The 17,925-nt window shown below is 40.6% G+C and overlaps 1 protein-coding gene across 2 annotated transcripts in view; it reads right to left on the reverse strand.

Moving 5' to 3' along the window:
* Window positions 1-17,925, reverse strand: part of FEZ2 (fasciculation and elongation protein zeta 2) — a 39,396-nt gene extending 21,471 nt beyond the window's left edge. For both annotated transcript variants that reach the window (XM_019647791.1, XM_019647790.1), the window contains exons 1-5: window positions 17,672-17,925; window positions 13,529-13,637; window positions 6,680-6,796; window positions 4,085-4,226; window positions 2,730-2,998 (exon numbers count right to left, since the gene is read on the reverse strand). In XM_019647791.1, the coding sequence (XP_019503336.1) occupies window positions 2,730-2,998; window positions 4,085-4,226; window positions 6,680-6,796; window positions 13,529-13,637; window positions 17,672-17,925 (891 nt within the window). The remainder of the gene's footprint in view (window positions 1-2,729; window positions 2,999-4,084; window positions 4,227-6,679; window positions 6,797-13,528; window positions 13,638-17,671) is intronic.

A 17,925-nucleotide genomic window follows, 5' to 3' on the forward strand; every position in this document is an offset into this window, starting at 1 on the left:
CATTAGAATATAAGCTCCAGGAGGCCCTGGGCTTTGTCTGTTATTCACCACTGTATCTACAACGCCCCTGGCACAAGGAAGACACTCTGCAAATACTTGCTGAATAAATAAGTATTGTTTTATCTTGCCCAACATATAGCAGATTATTTTAAAAATTAAAACAAATCAAGATAACCTTTTCCTTTTATAAGAGACTCAATATTTTCTTCCATATTTAGTAGTATTTTCATGCCCTAAAAAAATTTTCTAATGCTCTAAATAGCAACCCTAAGACCCCAATGTTTTTTTCACTGCAGAAAAATGTTTGAAACAAAACATGTGTCCAAAATTAACCCCTGAAGAGTTTAACTCTGCTCTATTCCCACCCATATATTTCATCACAGTATCTTTAGACCAAAGAAAACAAGCTAGCAATTATGGATACGGTATTATACCAACTACAAACTGATGCTTTGTTTCAGTGAGACATGCTTAAGAAAAAATGGAAGGTCACTCTTCCACATTTAAGGAAAACATCCAAGTCCTGCTAACAGACCAAAAAGTATCAAAGGTAGATAGAAAAAAGTGACTGATATGAGAAACCAGATTAGCATGATATCTGCAAAAAGATCACCAATTATCAGAAATTAGTATCACTGATGATAGCTAAGGCATAGTTGATAGATTAAGCCTTGCCAAAACTGCGTGCTACATAAAATGTCTGGCAAGGTAATACTTTTGGGAATCTGTTTCTCCAACTGACCGTTTCACTTTACGGTCCTTTTGAGCCACCTACCACTACTTGCAGAATCATAAGTTTCAGGCTCCTTGTATCACAGATGGGACAGTCTTTCTCTAGCATTTTAGGCTTGAGAAAGCTAGAGGGAACTATATCACAAGCTTAGCAATGCCATCACTAGCCTGATTAAAGGTTTTAACACAAATAGTAGATCACCACTCAAGAAGCAACTTCACAAGTCCAAATATTGTGAAAAAAATTACTGTTACTATGAATCTATTTCAAGACTAAAAAAGGTTTAAGTAAGACCTAAATGCTACCTTGCCATTTCTCAATATAAATACCATGTAAAATTACACAGTGAATTCCACTCTAACCCTTTTTACATGGGAGTTACAAAAAGAAGCCTTTAAACCCCGATACCGATAAATTCATTTTATTAAGCCAAGTATTAACACCAATAAATGGAGGATTTATATGTAATCCCTAAAAGCTGATAGGCAGAAATTACCAATCATGCTATGACCTTTTAATTAAGCATTTTATTTAATCACACTTGTATAATAGGGCAATTTGAAGGATATAATGTTTTAAAATATGAGATACAATATATTGTCCCTGATATTTTAAAGAAAACTTTCCAGGATTGTATAGCCAAACAAATGTTTTGGGCTTTTTGGTGTTTTGTTTCTTTGTTTTTCCAGAGTAGTCACTGAAAGCAACTAAATAAACACCTATTCAATCAATACTGCCATTTCTCAAAAACAATTTTAACACATATCTGAGAACTTATTCAAAGGCAGTTTATAATCTATGTCCTTTCTATGTACAAATGGACATTACACTAAGAAAATCTCCATTTACTCATAGGCCAAAAACAGTACAATGAATAGGCTATAAATGGTAAGATTCTTTTTGTTTGTATTAAACGCTCACTGGTGGCCCAGCAACCCAGAACTGCATTCTCGTTCCTGGATTCCATCAGCGTCTGGTTAATAAGATCTCTTTCTCTGACAAGTATTCTTTAGAAAAAACAAATCAAGACTTAAAGACAGGATTTATATTATTGGAAATCATAATAGCTAGTTTGTGGTGATTTGAATTACCATGTTATCAATATCATAAATTAAAAAGATATGTGCCCTTTAGAAAAATGGGTCCCTCTGCCCAAACATTACACCCTAAAAAAAAAAACCCAAAGTTCCTTCACATACAAACAAGAAGAAGGTGGCATACACAAGGCCTCAACTGGTCCAAGCAAGATGAAAGGCCACAAGGTCAGTAAGGAAATGCACCTCATGTATTTAACAGTTAATGTTTATAATAAATTGTAATCAACTGCAAATAATAGGACCACTTAGGAAAAATTAAAAAGTAGGAAGCAAAAACTTTATAAGAAGGGTCAAAGATTCAAATATTCTAAACTTGTTTTCACCAGTCAGTGATATGCTAGTCTATAAAGTACAAAGCCAGATGGCTGATGTCACCTCACTGCCTCTGACATCTTCATATTCCAACTTCGCTTATAAACCAGGAAGAAGCTATTTACAAATCAATCTGTGCTTTTAGGCTCAGCACAGCTGTAAATGCACCCCCATTTGATTTGGTATTATACAGCTCCTAAGAGATAAGCAAAAATAATAAAAATACCCTTCATAAGCCCACCAGCCAAACATAAAAAAAAAAAAAACCCACTACTAACATTTTGATGTATTACAATGGTCACTTGCTAAACCTTCTTTTCTTTAAGAAATCCTCCTCTTTTATCCCCCCTCATCCCTCCTAAACAAACATCGCAGTATTGAATTATCCTGATAACAGTTATGCCAAGAAAACACCTTTCTGAAGCGCTGAGCACAGTGGTTGGGCAGAACCCCTTCAGCACCTGGTGAGAAGCACCCCACTCCAGCATGCACGTGGAGTCCTGGCCCGCCTGCTCCTGGCCTGGAGTGCTGGGGTTACCAAGGAAACTGTTTCCAGCATGCGATGCCTCCTGCAAAACATCACTTACTGTGCCGGGCATATGACTTCTCTCGCTCTTCCCATTCTGAGAGCTGCCATTCTTGAGTTTCTTTTTTTTTTTGGCTGTTTCTTTGTGCTCTTTCTGTTTGTTTTGTACTTCAATGAGAACAGAAATAAAGCTGTTTTTCACTTCCTTTTCAAACTCCAGTTCATCTCGCAGAGCCAACTGCTGCACCAGCTCTTCAGAGTATTCCTTAATGGCGGTCTCAATTTCCTCCAGTAGCTCATTCAGTTCAGATACAGTGAGCCTTTTTACTCCTATGACCAAAAGCAAAGCACAGCAGCTATTTACTAAGACAAAATTGTTTCAAGCAAGCACCACAGGGCGTTTTATGCCAAAGAGCAAAATGATCTTCTAAGAAACTAAATTGTTTGTAATCACAAAATCTTTAAAACTTCCATTGGGCAGGTCTAAGTAAGGGAAGGTGGGCAAAGTTGTATCTCAAACGGCTAAGAAGAAAAGTATAACAAAATGTTTTTACTTGTCTAAATCAATCACCCCATGAATAATACTTCAGTCAAGACTGAAAAAGGAAAAACTTGTACAAGGAAAAGAACAAACCCAAAAACAGGGGGCATACAGAAACTACCTGCTGACAAGGTATCACAGGCAATTTAGCAGGGTTCTGGCCACTTCTGAAGAGAGGAGAAGTCCATTTAAAAGAATTAAACTAAATACATATTTAATGACATATGCCCCAATGTGTGAATTTTAATGAATACTGGGAAGATGAAAGAGAACAGTATTCTCTAAAGCCCCATTCCAGCTTCTTCTCAGCACTTCCCCTATGTGAGACATAGGACGTTGTTGAAGTCCTAACCCCCAGGACCTCAGAATGTGACTGTATTTGGAGGAGGGTCTTCAAAGAGATAATTAAGTTAAAATGAGGTCATTAGTGGGCCCTAATCCAATGTGACTGACGCCCTTATAAAATGAGAAGATTAGAACACAGATACACACACACAGAGGCAAGTCCATGAGCGGACCGAGAGACAACGGCCATCTGCAAGCCAAGAAGAAAGGCCTCAGAAGAAACCAAACCTTACTGACACCCTGATCCCGGACTTCTAGCCTCCAGAACTGTGAGGAAACGAATTTCTATTGTTTAAGGCACCCAGACTTTGGTACTTTGTTTCGGCAGCCCAAGCTGACTAATACAGGATCCAAAATGAATATGACCTAGTCCCTGAGCAACGATAAAAATATGTGCTGAGTATTATTGGAGGGCCGGGGAAGGGTATGCAACCCAGCCTGTGAGAATCAAAGATTCTGGAGGTAGTCACACCATATGTCTGAGATGTACAAAAAGGACATAGAGCACCGATTTAAGTAGGGTTTCTTACTTTCTTCATAACTGCTTGTGCTAGACCTCTTAAGAGTTTGAATTTCCTGGGAAAGCATCGAAAGCCGATCTGACTGTGTGGGCGTTTCATCATCTTCTGGGTCTGGTGATTCCTGCATCATTTCTTCGATTTCTTCAATAACCTTCGAAAATATACATAGCACTGTTAATCACATAGAGAGAGACCATGATCCGTCTGTAACACAGCACTCACCAGAGCCAAGCAGAGTAAAAGTGTACTGTGTTCTCCATTAACCAGCAGTGTGCAGGGGTGGGTGCTCTGAATAATTAAATTTTGATTGTACGAGTGAACATGGTTTACCTAAAAAAATGTACAATATACCAAACACAAAGTTCAACAGAATATGATTTGATATGTCCATCATGATTCAGTAGGTCCCATCAGATCTTGCAATGTCTGAGAAATGGTGTTACACACATATGTACGAGGTGTGATCACAAAATACGACAAATATTTAAATTAAAAAAATGTATTACAGTAAAAGACACATTGCCATTAATCCCCCTCAAAATACTCGCCATCACTTCAAACACACTTATCCCATCGTTCTTGTACTTTCTGAAGCAGTTCTGGAAGTCCTCTTTTGTGTCTTTACTTCCTCCTCCATCATGCCAATGCTCCATGTCATACATCGCTTCTGGAATGGCAATTTCTGTCAAATAAAACTTTAAGGTGTGTCCTCATCCACCTTATTCACCAGATCTGGCATAGTGCGACTCCTGGCTCTTCCCCAAAGTCAAAATGACCATGAAAGGTAAACGTTTTGAATCCATTCAGGACATCAAGGCAGCCACGACAGCGCAACTAAAAACACTCACAAAAGAGGACTTCCAGAACTGCTTCAGAAAATGGCAAGAATGATGGGATAAGTGTGTTCAAATTGAGGGGGAGTATTCTGAGGGGAATAAAGCGCAATGTGTCTTTTACTGGAATAAATTTTTATTTAAACATTCCCCATATTTTTCTATCACACCTCATATAACTTATTTCAGACGTGCCAGAACCAAATCATAGTTACTAGTCAAATGAAAGCAAATGACAGAATATTTATAACATACCACAAGCAATTACTCAATTTAAAGCCATTTAATCGAATTGACATAAAATTTAGAAAATACATCAGTATAAAAAAACTTCTATATAAAGCAAGAAATTACCTCTATGGCAGCAAAATCTTCCTTTAACCGCAGGAAAAAATTTCATACATTAATTCAACAAAAGATAAAGGGATATTCAAAAATTACTTAAAATGTAGAGTGTAAAGAGGGAAACAAAGCTGCACGAAGCAGGAAATTTTCAGAAATACATCGGCCTTTTAAACAATAACCTACTGTCATATGCAATGTTGCTCAAATTTTACAACAGCATCTTGTCCAGCTCCAGTTTCCAAAAACTGAGGATACAGACCTCATGGAAAACTTAAGGAAAACCAGAAAAAGCACTCGATAGAAAAAAAAGACCTAAGATAAGAGTTTTAAAAAGTAATAAACTAGTAGAAAAAATACAATATGCATCAACAGGCTTAACATGCAGCACTTGCACTAAGGAAAAACAAAAGCAAACCTGGAGGGGGTAGGGATTATGTTGATTAGTAAGAAGATTTTCCAAAATAGGCATTGTAAAACAGTAAAATGAGACACCTATGCAGGCTACGGAGTTGGTCTCTCCAAGTCCTAAAAGCAGGGAGAACTTGCGGCATTCAGGCAATTACTGGGGAGACCATGAATTCGTAGGGCGCACGTCCCCCTGGAATATCACACTCTACCCCACTCAGCCCTCTAACCTACTGCCTTGCTTTTTAAGCACCTCGTTCTCTCCAGGCCTAGAACAAGCCAACCACACATATGACCAAAGAGCATCAAAGTGACACATTTTTAACGTACTCCTCTCGACTTTACCATAGTATCTCTCTTTACTGACCTTATTTTTCCAGCCAAAAAATGTAGTGTGGTAGAAATCACAACCCAAGTAGCCGCAGGACGTTTTATTTCAGGAAGAAGTTCTTGCATCACATTTTGATGCAACACAGCAGAAGTGGGAAGAGTATTCAGAAAATGAGAAAGCTGATTCAACTGGTTTTAAGTGAATACAGGGCTGACATTATGAGAGCATTCCACGGGAATAATGCTCACTTCTTTCTAGGGTATACAATATGTACTTCTCGTAAGTGCGAATGATTTTTACATAGGTTTTAGAGACATTAGATAATTTCTGCGCAGATATATTGCAGTTTGCCCAGGTCTGGCTAAACCTAAAGACAGGAAATTCACAGTATTTTTTTTCTGATTTCGGTGTAAGCAATAAACCTCCATTAGTAACTCACTGAACTGTTTTAACAATGCTTATCTTGGAAAATTGCCTGATTGTGGAGTATCTTCCCAACTGACATAATCTCATCTGCTTCAGATTACACAGACTTCCTTCTCGGTGGAGGAGCTAACCAGTAAGCCTACGTACCAGAAAATATAGGAAAAATAAGAAAACTCCAACAACCCATCACTTATTGCCACAACAGAAATCGTTTTTCGGCCCGAGGTTCCCCTTTCCTTTCGTTGATGAATTCCTCCTTTGTACCTGATCTGCAGTGAAGAGGGGCTCGTCATTGACACAGGAGACGATGATCGAATGCATATCCAGCTGTTCTCTCAACTCCTCATCGTCTGATGTATCGAAGAGCAAACTGTCGCTTATCTACAACCAAACAACCCACTGTTAAAAGCTGGACCTTCTCATCACAACAAAGTCAGAGTGTCTGGGTACAGAAGGCTACAGAGGGGAGCATCTGCTGAGAATGTTGCCTCCTAGGGAGAAACTGCGGCAGTTGCTCTGTATTAGGCAGCATGCGAAGTGCTTCCCATACTGACCCCAAACAGAAATGAGAGGGATACAGAATAAACATGAAATTGCTAAGGTGCTGCATGCAGATACACACTTATCTGGAAAGAGTGCTATAAAAGCTGACTAGTAAGTACAAAAATATAGGGCACTGGTTAGGAACTTGTAGGGAATTATAGGAAGTTGGCGGGGAGGGTAATGGGCAGGGTAGGCAGCAAATGTTATTTAGTTCATCTAATAGTAAGATGGGTATATATTAAAATTCCGCAGAAAACATAAAGTTAGTTGCTTGCAAACGAACGTCTGCCATTCAGAGTAAAAAAGATAAGTAATCAACTCCCTGGCAGACAGGAACTGAGGGTCCAAGTGGGTCGCAGTTAGCCCTTCCAGTTGAACATCTCTTCTTCCCAACAGAAGACTACCTCTGCATTCCAAAAACACCTTTGCGCCTACCTGTGCTGGAGATGTCCCATTTGCCTCGCCTCTGTTTTCCACTCTGCCCCAGGAGGCTGACCTTTATGGACTACCTCCGAGGTTGCCCTTTGGCTCTGCTTCCAGCCGGGGTACGGGGTACGCCCCACTGGCAGACACCGGCTGGAAGCTGGGAGGAGGAAGGCGGGGCATTTACTCTGCGGGCTCTCTCCCTGCCAGGTTGCCAAAGGCTGCAGCTCTGTCAGCAGCCCTCTCCCCACGGCTACTCTCTCCAGCTTCGGGTAACTTCTTCCCCTCCTTACCTCTTCATTCCAAGGGGCGCTAGTAGCGCTCGCTACTGCAGGACTAGTTGGTGTCCCTCAGTCCCGCCCATACCAATATCAACAGCCCCTTTAATAATGACTTAAGAGTTTAGTACTAATGCAAAAACCTTACCTAGAAAACTCAGCAGATTAAAACGGACAAGTGATCATCCATCTATTATCTAGCTAACGAGACATGACCATTCAGATGATGACTAGAACTGAAGTTAGAGCTCATTCCTCAGGAAAGAGTAGCACACACTGAGCTCACAATGAACAAACGGGCATCAAGGAACTATGTAAAAAGCAACCATATATAAGGTTGTCGGAAAAGTCATGATGTCTTTTTTCTCATTTTCGTTGCAAAAATGCATCATGACTTTTCCGACAACCCAATATTTCTTTTGGATAGTATATAATTTTAAAAGTAGTATTTTACCTGAGAAAGTTATTTACCAGTGCAGGGGATGTCTGTCTGTATGTATGTATGTATGTGTGTGTGTATATGACTGAGGATTCAATTGAGTATTGTAGGTCTCTATTTCCACCTTAGTTCCTCACACATTAGCATCCAGAGTTTAATGGTAAACACAGCCCACAGAAAGGAACCTGCAGGTGAGATGTGCAAAGGAACCTGGTGTGCTGCCTTTCATAAGGTGAGGCTGGGAGAGGAGCCACATGAGCACTCCAGGGTCTATCTGCTCCCACACTGTATAATTCCATGCTGTACCACAGTGATGACATACCTCCTCATCTGTTGCTCACAGCACCATCAGCCTTGGAAAGGCCTGGCCATGGCCTCCCTCATATCATGAAATTTCAGAACACTGCGCAAGAAAAAGAACCCAAAAGCTTCCAGAGAGAGAAAACCGTCACATTAAAAGGATCAGAATCTAAATATCACTTGATGTCTCAACAGCAAAAACAGAAGCTAGCAAACAATTAATGTAATTCCCATATTTCCATTAATTCCATCCTAGAATCCTATATCCAGCTAAACTAACAATTAGGTGGGGGCTTAGAACAGAGAAATTTTTAGACATTCAGCTTCTCAGAGATTTACCTCTTCTGCACCCTTTCTCACAAAGCCACTGCAGAATATGCTCCATTAAAACCGGGAGGAAACCCAAAAAGAAAGCAGATGTGGGATCTAATACAAGAAAGAGGTGAACAGAATTCTTGTAATGATAGCGAAGATTCCAAAATGATGGCTGTGAAACTAAACTAGAGAGTAAGCAGTCCAGATTAGAGCTGTTAAGTACAGCGGACATCGAGAAAAGCATGAAAGGAAGAGAGGAGAGAGATTAGCCAGTGTATTTCAATGAGTTCTACGTCTGTGCAGAGCCTGAATTAGCGAGCTAATGACAACCTAAATAAACCACAAAAAGGCAACTATTATTACCCTAAGGAAAAAAACTACAGAACAAAACTGAATCATAATGTACTAAAATGGGTCAAGTGTTAATATTTAACCTTCTGTCAGGCACAACTGATCTCACAGATTGTTTTGAATTTCTGTTGATTTTTATACTGAATTTATGTAATAAACATATATTGTTTTTACTTTGTGACAAATTAAAATTTCATTCTGAATAAACAATAAGCGTGCTTACACGTTATTTTCATTCATTTTCAATTTAAATAAATAAATGTCATACACGCACCTAGTAGATGCACTGCACCCGACGGAGGGTTAAACAGTAAATAAAAGTGATGATTAATCATTGAACCAAGTATTTTGATATAATTATATTGGGAAGATAAGGGAAGGGTATGATTTTGTGAGGGTTATGGTGTTGTGGTTGGGGGCTTGGACTATGAAAGAGCTAGGCCCTAATCCTCTGGGTAGAAAGTAAATGGATAAAGTCTAAAACTGAAAAATAAAATCAAGTAAAAGGATACAAGCATGTTATCTGTGAGAAGAAACAGTTGAAGAAGTTGAAAGTGGCTGCCTCGGGTAAGTGGGAATTAGGCATGAAGTAAGAAGTGCAGTCCTGCAGTTCTAGTTTACCTTTTAAACTATGACAGTTATCCTTTTAATAAGAAAGGACAAAGGTCAAGAGATTAGGCTCTTGATGAGAAAGGATGTTTGATTTCAAGACTGGAGAAGTAGAGATGAAAAATTCCACAATATGATCAGAAGGGTGTATGAATGAGGTGGTAGACCTAACAATTATCTTCACTGATCCTTACATTTCAACACACCCCCACAAATCACTCTTCTCTGTAGTAACTTAAGGACCATAGTTTCATTTTTCCCCTTACAGACAAATAAAAGTTTTAATTTGAAAATCACTCCCAAGGAAGATGTTATTATCTTCTTCCTGTTTCTACTCTTGAAAATATAAAGGTACATAAACAAAGTCCAAGTCCTTATAAAAAGGCTCATGGTAGGAGGAAGAAAATGGCACAGGAGATATCTGTTCCTAAGGCAAAACAATTCAGAAGCATTCTATTATATAAGCGTGGTCAAGAAAGGCACTGGATTTAGAATAGGTTTGCAGCTATTGCCAAAACACATGACTGATACCAGCAAGCCATGAGAATAAATTTCCATGACAACAGAAATAATGATCCCAGATCATCTTTCCACAGAGGGAGCCAAGCCCATTCCCCACAGAGATGGCATATGCTAAGAGCTGGAATCCCTTTCGAGCTTTGAAAACTAACCTTGGCTGTCATGAGTATCATTATTCACTCTCCCATTCGGCATCAATGTGCCTTCTCTTTTCCAAGCATTCCCATCACTCCTTCCTGTGCCAGGGCTAGATACAGAGCTGCTGGTGCTGTTTCCCTCTGTGAAACTGACGCTGCCTCAAATGGAAAAAATGTGCCCATGGAAGAATTTGGATTATACGAGATGCCTTACTCTAGAAAAGACCCATCAAGTATTGCAGTGTGCCAGCTTCAACATCAATGAAAGGAAAATTTAAAATCGAAATCTAGCAAACTACGGTTTTCTTGAATGTCTTTCTCATCCTAATGTAAAAGAAATTTCTTCTCCCTTTGTCAAAATAAGTTCCTACAGACCATGTTTTACAATTGGAATAATCTAAAGAGTGCTTCCAGAAGGTAAATTTTGCACAGTTCCGTTATGGAAAGAAGAGAGCACACAGTTGGCAACAGTAAATAAAATAACTTTCCCGGGTTATAAAAAATTAATTGTATACTATCTAGTAGTATAATATGGTTGCTTCTTACATAGTTCTTTGTTGCCCATTTGTTCTTCAGGAATTTAATGTGTGCTACTCACTCCCAAGGAATAGAACTCTAATTTCAGCTCTATTCATCACTTGGCTAGTTGTGTCAAGATAGATAGATAACAGACAGGTAATCACTGGTCCATTTTAATCTGCTGAGTTTTCCAGGTAAGGCTTTTACGATGAGTACTAGTACTAAACTCCAAGTCATTACTGATCACCACCGACTATACCATTGCTCTGGCATTGAAAACAATAGTCAAAAGGCAGAAAAAGGGAGTGACTTCCAAAGAGGCGATCTAACAACAAGACACATTTTATTCAGTGTAACTAGACTAGAGTGTCTCATTCATGCTGTTAATGTACTTCCCTTTGAAACGATGAAAAGACCTTTTCTATGCTATTTTTTTATATGTCAAAAAAGTACTCATTGACTGGCTATTATCAATTCAGCACTATGTTAAATAATATAGAAAATATATATTTTTTTAATATTTTTTCATCATGGTCTCTGACCTTATAGTCTCACTGAAAAGATTATTCATTCATTCCACAAACACGTGTCTTAGTACTCACTATGTGCCAGGCTCAGTAGTGGTTACTAAAATGACACATACAAAGACACCGACCAGGAAGTCACCATCTAATGACAGACCCAACACTGATTAATGAGAGAACACAGTAGTGATCTGAGACATGGGCAAAGTGCTGTAGGGACTAGCACCCAGGAGACAATCGGGCTAAATTCTACGGGACTGTGAAGGCTTGTAAGGTTTTTACATCCCCACAGTGTAACTGATTCCCAGAGAGAAGTGCATTTTCCTTCCGTGAAGGGATTTAGGTCAGGGCTCAATGACCGTCTGTCACACATGCAGTAGATGGTTGTTCCCCACAAGTGAGAGGTTGGATTAAGTGTCCTTGAAAGTCCCTTCCAACTCTAAAACTGTGCAATTCCATGAGATCAGCAAAGGCTAAAACAATAATAGGAAGCTTAAGGGAGTAAGGGAAGCTTTAACTAAGTTTCAAAATGATAGCTAGGGTCTAAAAACACAGAAGACAGAGCATAAGATTATTTTGTTTTATTCCTTTTCATTACAGGTATGTCAGGTCAGTCTGTAAAACAGTGTAACGGGGTCAATAATTGGAACAAAAAGTAAGAATTCTGTATCTACTAGACTACTAGGAAACAGTAAGAATTCTGTATTTTACTAGAAAATAAGAGTCAGCAAGCTTTTCTAAATCACATATTTAAGAACATCATTTTCACAAAACATTAACGATACTATTTCAAATACTGACAGCCCTACGATGTTAAACTCCTAGCATTTATACAAATATACTAATGAAATAGAGAGCATGCCAAAATATCTGGCATGGGTTTCCCCTGTTATTTGATGAGAAACTTAAAACTGTCAGGCCCTGAAACTTACGTAATCTAGCTACGTTTCTCATCAACTTTAAACACTGTGAGTTTCCACTTTAAGCAATTCTCTTCCCTTTTCTGCCTCTTTCCTGTCCTATCACCCGTGCTCACCGGCTTACTCAAGGCATCTTCACTTTACAATACCAAGACAAACAGAGCAGCCTGTCAGCTGAGAACACATTAAAAAGCCAAGAACTGAAATGTCTTTAAAGGTTCCCCAATATTCACAGGAATACACAGTCTTTAGGCACCAAGTCATGTCCAGCAAGTCACTGAATTCATCAGAAAGTCAACTCTGTTGATATTCCAATATCCTTAATACAGTCATGCGCCCATTACGACGCTTGAGTCAACAGCTGACTGCATATACGATGGTGGTGCTGTCAGATTATAACACAGCTGAAAAATTCCTACCATCTAGTACCGTCATAGCGGAATGCACTGCTCAGATGATGCAGGTGTAAACAAACCTACTGTGCTCAGATGATGCAGGTGTAAACAAACCTACTGTGCAGCCAGTCGTAAAAAAGTATAGTACATATAATTATGTACAGTACATAATACTTGATCATGATAATACATGACTACCATACTAGTTTATGTATTTACTATGCTATACTTTTTATCATTTTCCAGTATACTCTTCCTACTTATTAAAAAAAAAAAAAGTTTGCTGCAAAACAATGTGCCATGTTATGCCGGCAGAGGCCTCGTTCATCTTGCGTTCACTGTGTCTCTTGATTGCGTCATTTCTCTTGTGTTGGATTTACTCTCGTGTTTTGTACCATATCACGCCATACAGGCTGGTAGCCTAGGAGCACAGCCTATGCCATGCAGCCTAGGTGTGCTGTGGGCTCTACCATGTAGGTTTGTGTGAGGGCACTCTGTGACCTTCGCACAATGAGGACATCGCCTAATGACGCATTTCTCAGAACATCATATCCTGGTGGCTAAGTGGCACATGACTGTATGCTTAACCAAAGGCTAGGACTCTCACTGAATACATCAAAATTGTGTTATTGAAGCTGGAAAAAGTGCTGGTCACTGACATACGCACACAGGTGATGGCAACTTAGCTAGGCATAAAAAAGGGGAAGAATTAGAGGAATGTGCTCGTAAGCTGACTGTGGCAAGAGAGGGCCACTAATTGCTACAGGCCTGGAAATGCCACTTTTTAGTTCCATTATCAGAATCAGTTACTGACAAATGATTGGCTCAGCTCCTAACTTACCCCTTTTTCTGACAGGTTGAGAGTGAGCAAGTGCAAGGTCCTGGTATGGGACGACTTCCAGTCCACAGGCATGACATTTCCGTAGTTATCTGTCAGGGCGTTCCAAATCCTCAAAAAGAAGAAGACCACAGTCCATGAAAGTTAACATTCTATGTCTTTTATCAAACAAATACCCAGTACGATAGTGAAAAACAAAAAAAAATCAAAGCAGAAAAATAAATAAATAAAAGGTCTATTGTTTCTCAGAAACACATCAACAAGACTAAATGGAAATCATATAATTGGGCTGACAAGAAGTCCTGAGGGAAGGTGAAGTGAGATGGAAAACTCTCCCAAAGTTGACAGCTGACACTTCCACTGTGCTATGTGCCAGGCACTATTCTAAATAGTTTATTACGTATATGAACTCATTTCATTCCCAAAAACAGTATTATGAAGAGCCATTATTATTCCCATTTTACAGATGGGAAAACTGACGCATAGGGAGGTTAAGTAACGTTTCCAGAGCCACACCGATAGTAAATTCACTGTGCTTTACATGTTTCTATAACTTCGAAACATAGAGACCATTTCATAGAATGAATAATCTCTCTCTAACCAAAGGTTTGTTATCCTTTCTGGAGAAAGGATTCAGTTACAATGTGAGATCAGGGTTTAATATCTAATTTGTAATATAATAGGCTAAGAACTAAGACTGATAAAATGAAAGGGGAAAAGAAGGGAGTTCACAATACAATCTATACAGGTTATATCTAAATGCGGTTATCCCATCTTATTACCAAACAGCATTTTGGGGAGGCAACAGGGCACGTGACCAAAAATCAGGAAACACAGACTGCCATCTCCATGCTTCCTCAAACAATGAGTTTTTGGTGGCATCCTTTAACTTGTCTATGTACTGTCCACCCTTCTATAACATGAGAGGCTTGGACAAGAGAAACAGACGTTCCTCCTGCTCTATTACTCTAAACACTAATTTAAATGAGTTGTATTGAAAAAGGTCCTAACCCACACCAGATGAGGACAGCAAACTCCAATTTCATGACCAAAACTCCAGTTTTGGTACCAAAGTAATACTCAGCATAATAAAACATGACACTGTATGAAAAAAATGAGTTCAGAGCTATAAATGGGATGGAATTTAATTGGGGTAAGTAAAATTAAACATTACACAGAGTTACACATATACATGTCATAAAAAAACCCTAACATGTATAACAGGTATCTAACTGTGAATAAGCCATTAAATTATTGGGTGGGGCTTTTTTTTCCCAAGTGCATAAGCCATTAGGACAGAAAAACAAGGCCACTAGGGGCATAAAAATAGGAATGCAAGCTTCGAAGTAAAGCAGGAACATACTTGATTTAATAAACTGGGACTTGGTGTTACAGAGTTGAAGTAATGGGATCACAACTGCCGAAAACATAAAACCCCAACATGATGTTGGCTCTGGAACACACAGTAGCTTCAATGAAAATGTGAGCCCAAAGGCTCTAGAACACTGGCGTGTTCACCCCGCAAATTCCCCGTATGCGGGTTCCTTCCTATCCCCACCTCTGTTGGAATCAATCTCCTCTAATGCCAATGTGCTCGGATTGGAGGCAACACTTCTGGACTGCTAACCCTGCTGGGTTTCTGACCTACCTACACCTTACTGGGTAAAAGACTTAAATCCTGAATAACCGACTACATAACCTAACCCTGGTCAGGAGCTCAAGTAGGATACTCTAGTAGGTGAAGACAATCCAGAGTTTGGGGGGTTGCTTATTTACCCCTTCTTATGAGGCTGTAATAATAAGACAAATGGAGTAGAATACTTCTAGTAAAAGTGACTGTGACTGAATCTGATATTCCAAGAAAGGGAAGGACACAGCTGTCCTTTATCTCCACCAAGATCAGAACCATTGTAGTTGGAAGGAGGCGGGGCCAACTTACGTGAAAGAGTGCTAGAATTCTCCAGTCAAAACATGAATTGCCTTTATCCTTATCATAACATATTACAAACAGTCATAAACCACTGGCAAGATAGCTCTGTTCCGTGGTCAAAGTCCCGCTGACACTGAATCCTATGAGACCCATCTAAATTAAAACCTTAGCCAATAAGTACAATCCCTGTACTTAACCAAAACGAAAACTGGGACTCAGGAGTTTTTAGAAAGTGCCCTAAGAAAAGGCAATATCTGAGTGAAAGAATTCTCCATTCTCTAAAGGAGCAGAAATGGACTCTATATAGTAATGCAGTGCAGATTTATGCAAGAGAAAGGGGATGAGAGTGGTGACCAGCCCAGGCCCTGGAAAAGAGAAAAATTTCTTGTGCATTCCCAAATCAAGCGACACACATTACCAACATAATATTGACTAAAAACCATTATCAAGAGTAACAAAATTCTTTTTTAAGTTTTACATCAACCTACGATTTATACTCCTTTCCAGACGTTACAGGCAGAACAAAAATAAGGAACTTTAACTATCTGTGCACAAACAATCTGTTTTGAGAAGTATTCCTGATAAACCCAAATATACAATTTTTAAATCCAGAATATGTCCTGAGTCTAGCGATTCAGAGTATATAAATCCACATATACAAATCTATATAAATCTACATATTCAGAGGTTATCTAGTATATAAAACATTATCTTCTCTTTGGGAATAGACTTTCAGAAATGTCATATTTTGCCATTGACTGCACGCCTATCTGTGTGTATAAAACCCAATCATAAAGCGTTCCCTTTACACCTTAACACCGAACAGAGGTCCCAGTGAACAGGTACAGTCTCCAAGCATAACTGGGCCGGAACCCCTGCCTAAGCCATGTTTACAGGCATTCATCCCCAACCTCCCTCTTCTCAAGCTTCCTACCTTATTCCTGATAAATCTGCTTCACAGAGAAAAGGAGACCATCCAGCTAGAAGCCCCTTTCTATGCCCATGGATCCTTCTCGCTCAAGAATTCTTCCCTACCCTCTAAAACCTCCATCCCAGCAATGTTTCGAAAACCCAACCCTTCCCAGGTCGTGTTCACGCCACTATTTCCACTCTCAGGCTCTGCAGGGGCTCCCCTGCCCCCACATTACAATATGCTAAAGTTTCTTTCACTCTGCTTCTTTAACTACCTTTCCAGGTAATGCTGTGGTACAAAATTGCAACCTGTATTTAACCAAATTATAATTGGGGTTCAACGTGGTTCAAGTGCCCCCAGGAACTCTATCCCTCCCTTCCCCCATTCTCATAAACTCCCGTGAATTTCCTATCATCGCACTTTGATGATTTTAATAATCACCTGCTTATGCACTGGTCCCCCACCAAACTAGGAGAGCCTTGCTATGCACAACCAGATGTCTTCCTTTTTGCCTCTGTGGGGGCCTGAGCTCTACCTGGGCTCTCAGGTGGTCGACCTAATAAATTCCTGTGGCACGCATGCTGCCTCAACGTTACCTTTGCACGTGCTACATCCTCGAGCTAGAATGCTAAATCTTTCTTCACCTGCCAGGAAAACTCCCACTCATTCATCAAGTTCCAGTTTTCACATTTCTTTCTCTACGAAGTCTTTCCCGACTCTCCCCCCCTTCCCCGCCCCCCACACCCCGGCCCCAACACTCACACAGCCTTTTAAATCGCCTAAATCTACCACATATACCCATTAGAGCATTTGTCACACTCAGATAAATGTTTGTTTACAAATCTAGCTCCAATCCTAGGTTGTGCCCTACTTGAGAGGGGCAGTCATCTTGGTATTCCAGGTGCAAAGCAGCCTCTGACACTTAACGGGCACTTAAAAGAATGCTAGTTGAATGAATGAATAGTTAAACCTGTGCCCGAAGGTGCTGCCTCTTACCACGGGCTCTGTTCAAGGAGGTCCCCTCTACGCCTAACAAGGGTTGTTTTCTAGAAAGGAGGAAGAGGAGGGCGCTGGAGGAGGTTGAAGGGAGCGTGGGGAGCCGAGGAGCAGGATTTAAACCGCCCAGCGCTCAGAGGCCGAAAGCCCCGGGGAAGGAGAGGGCAGAGCTGGGCGGAGAATCCCGAGCCCACAGAGGCGGAAGGAGGGCGCGGGGAGGAGCCTGCGGACCGAGGGCCAGCGGACGGGGCGAGGGGCGGGGGGGGCTCCCGCCTCCCGCCCGCTCCCCGCCGGGGCCCGCACTCACTCGTCCCCCTGCAGGAGGCTGCACTCGGTGATGGGCCGCACGGCCGTCCTCGGGGGCTCGGCGCCCGGACCCGAGGGGCGGAAACACAGGCTCAGCTTCTCCTCCAAGCTGCAGGCCAGCGCCGGGAAGCCGTCGCCGTCCCCGCCCGGCCCTGCCCCGGCCTCGGAGCTCGCGTTACAGTTCTCCTGGTCCTGGAGGCTCCGGGCCGGCTCCTGGAACTCATAGAAATCCTGCCAGTCCCCGTCCGCCGCCAT

Source organism: Hipposideros armiger, unplaced genomic scaffold (genome assembly GCF_001890085.2).
Source record: "Hipposideros armiger isolate ML-2016 unplaced genomic scaffold, ASM189008v1 scaffold_116, whole genome shotgun sequence".
Classification (NCBI taxonomy): domain Eukaryota; kingdom Metazoa; phylum Chordata; class Mammalia; order Chiroptera; family Hipposideridae; genus Hipposideros; species Hipposideros armiger.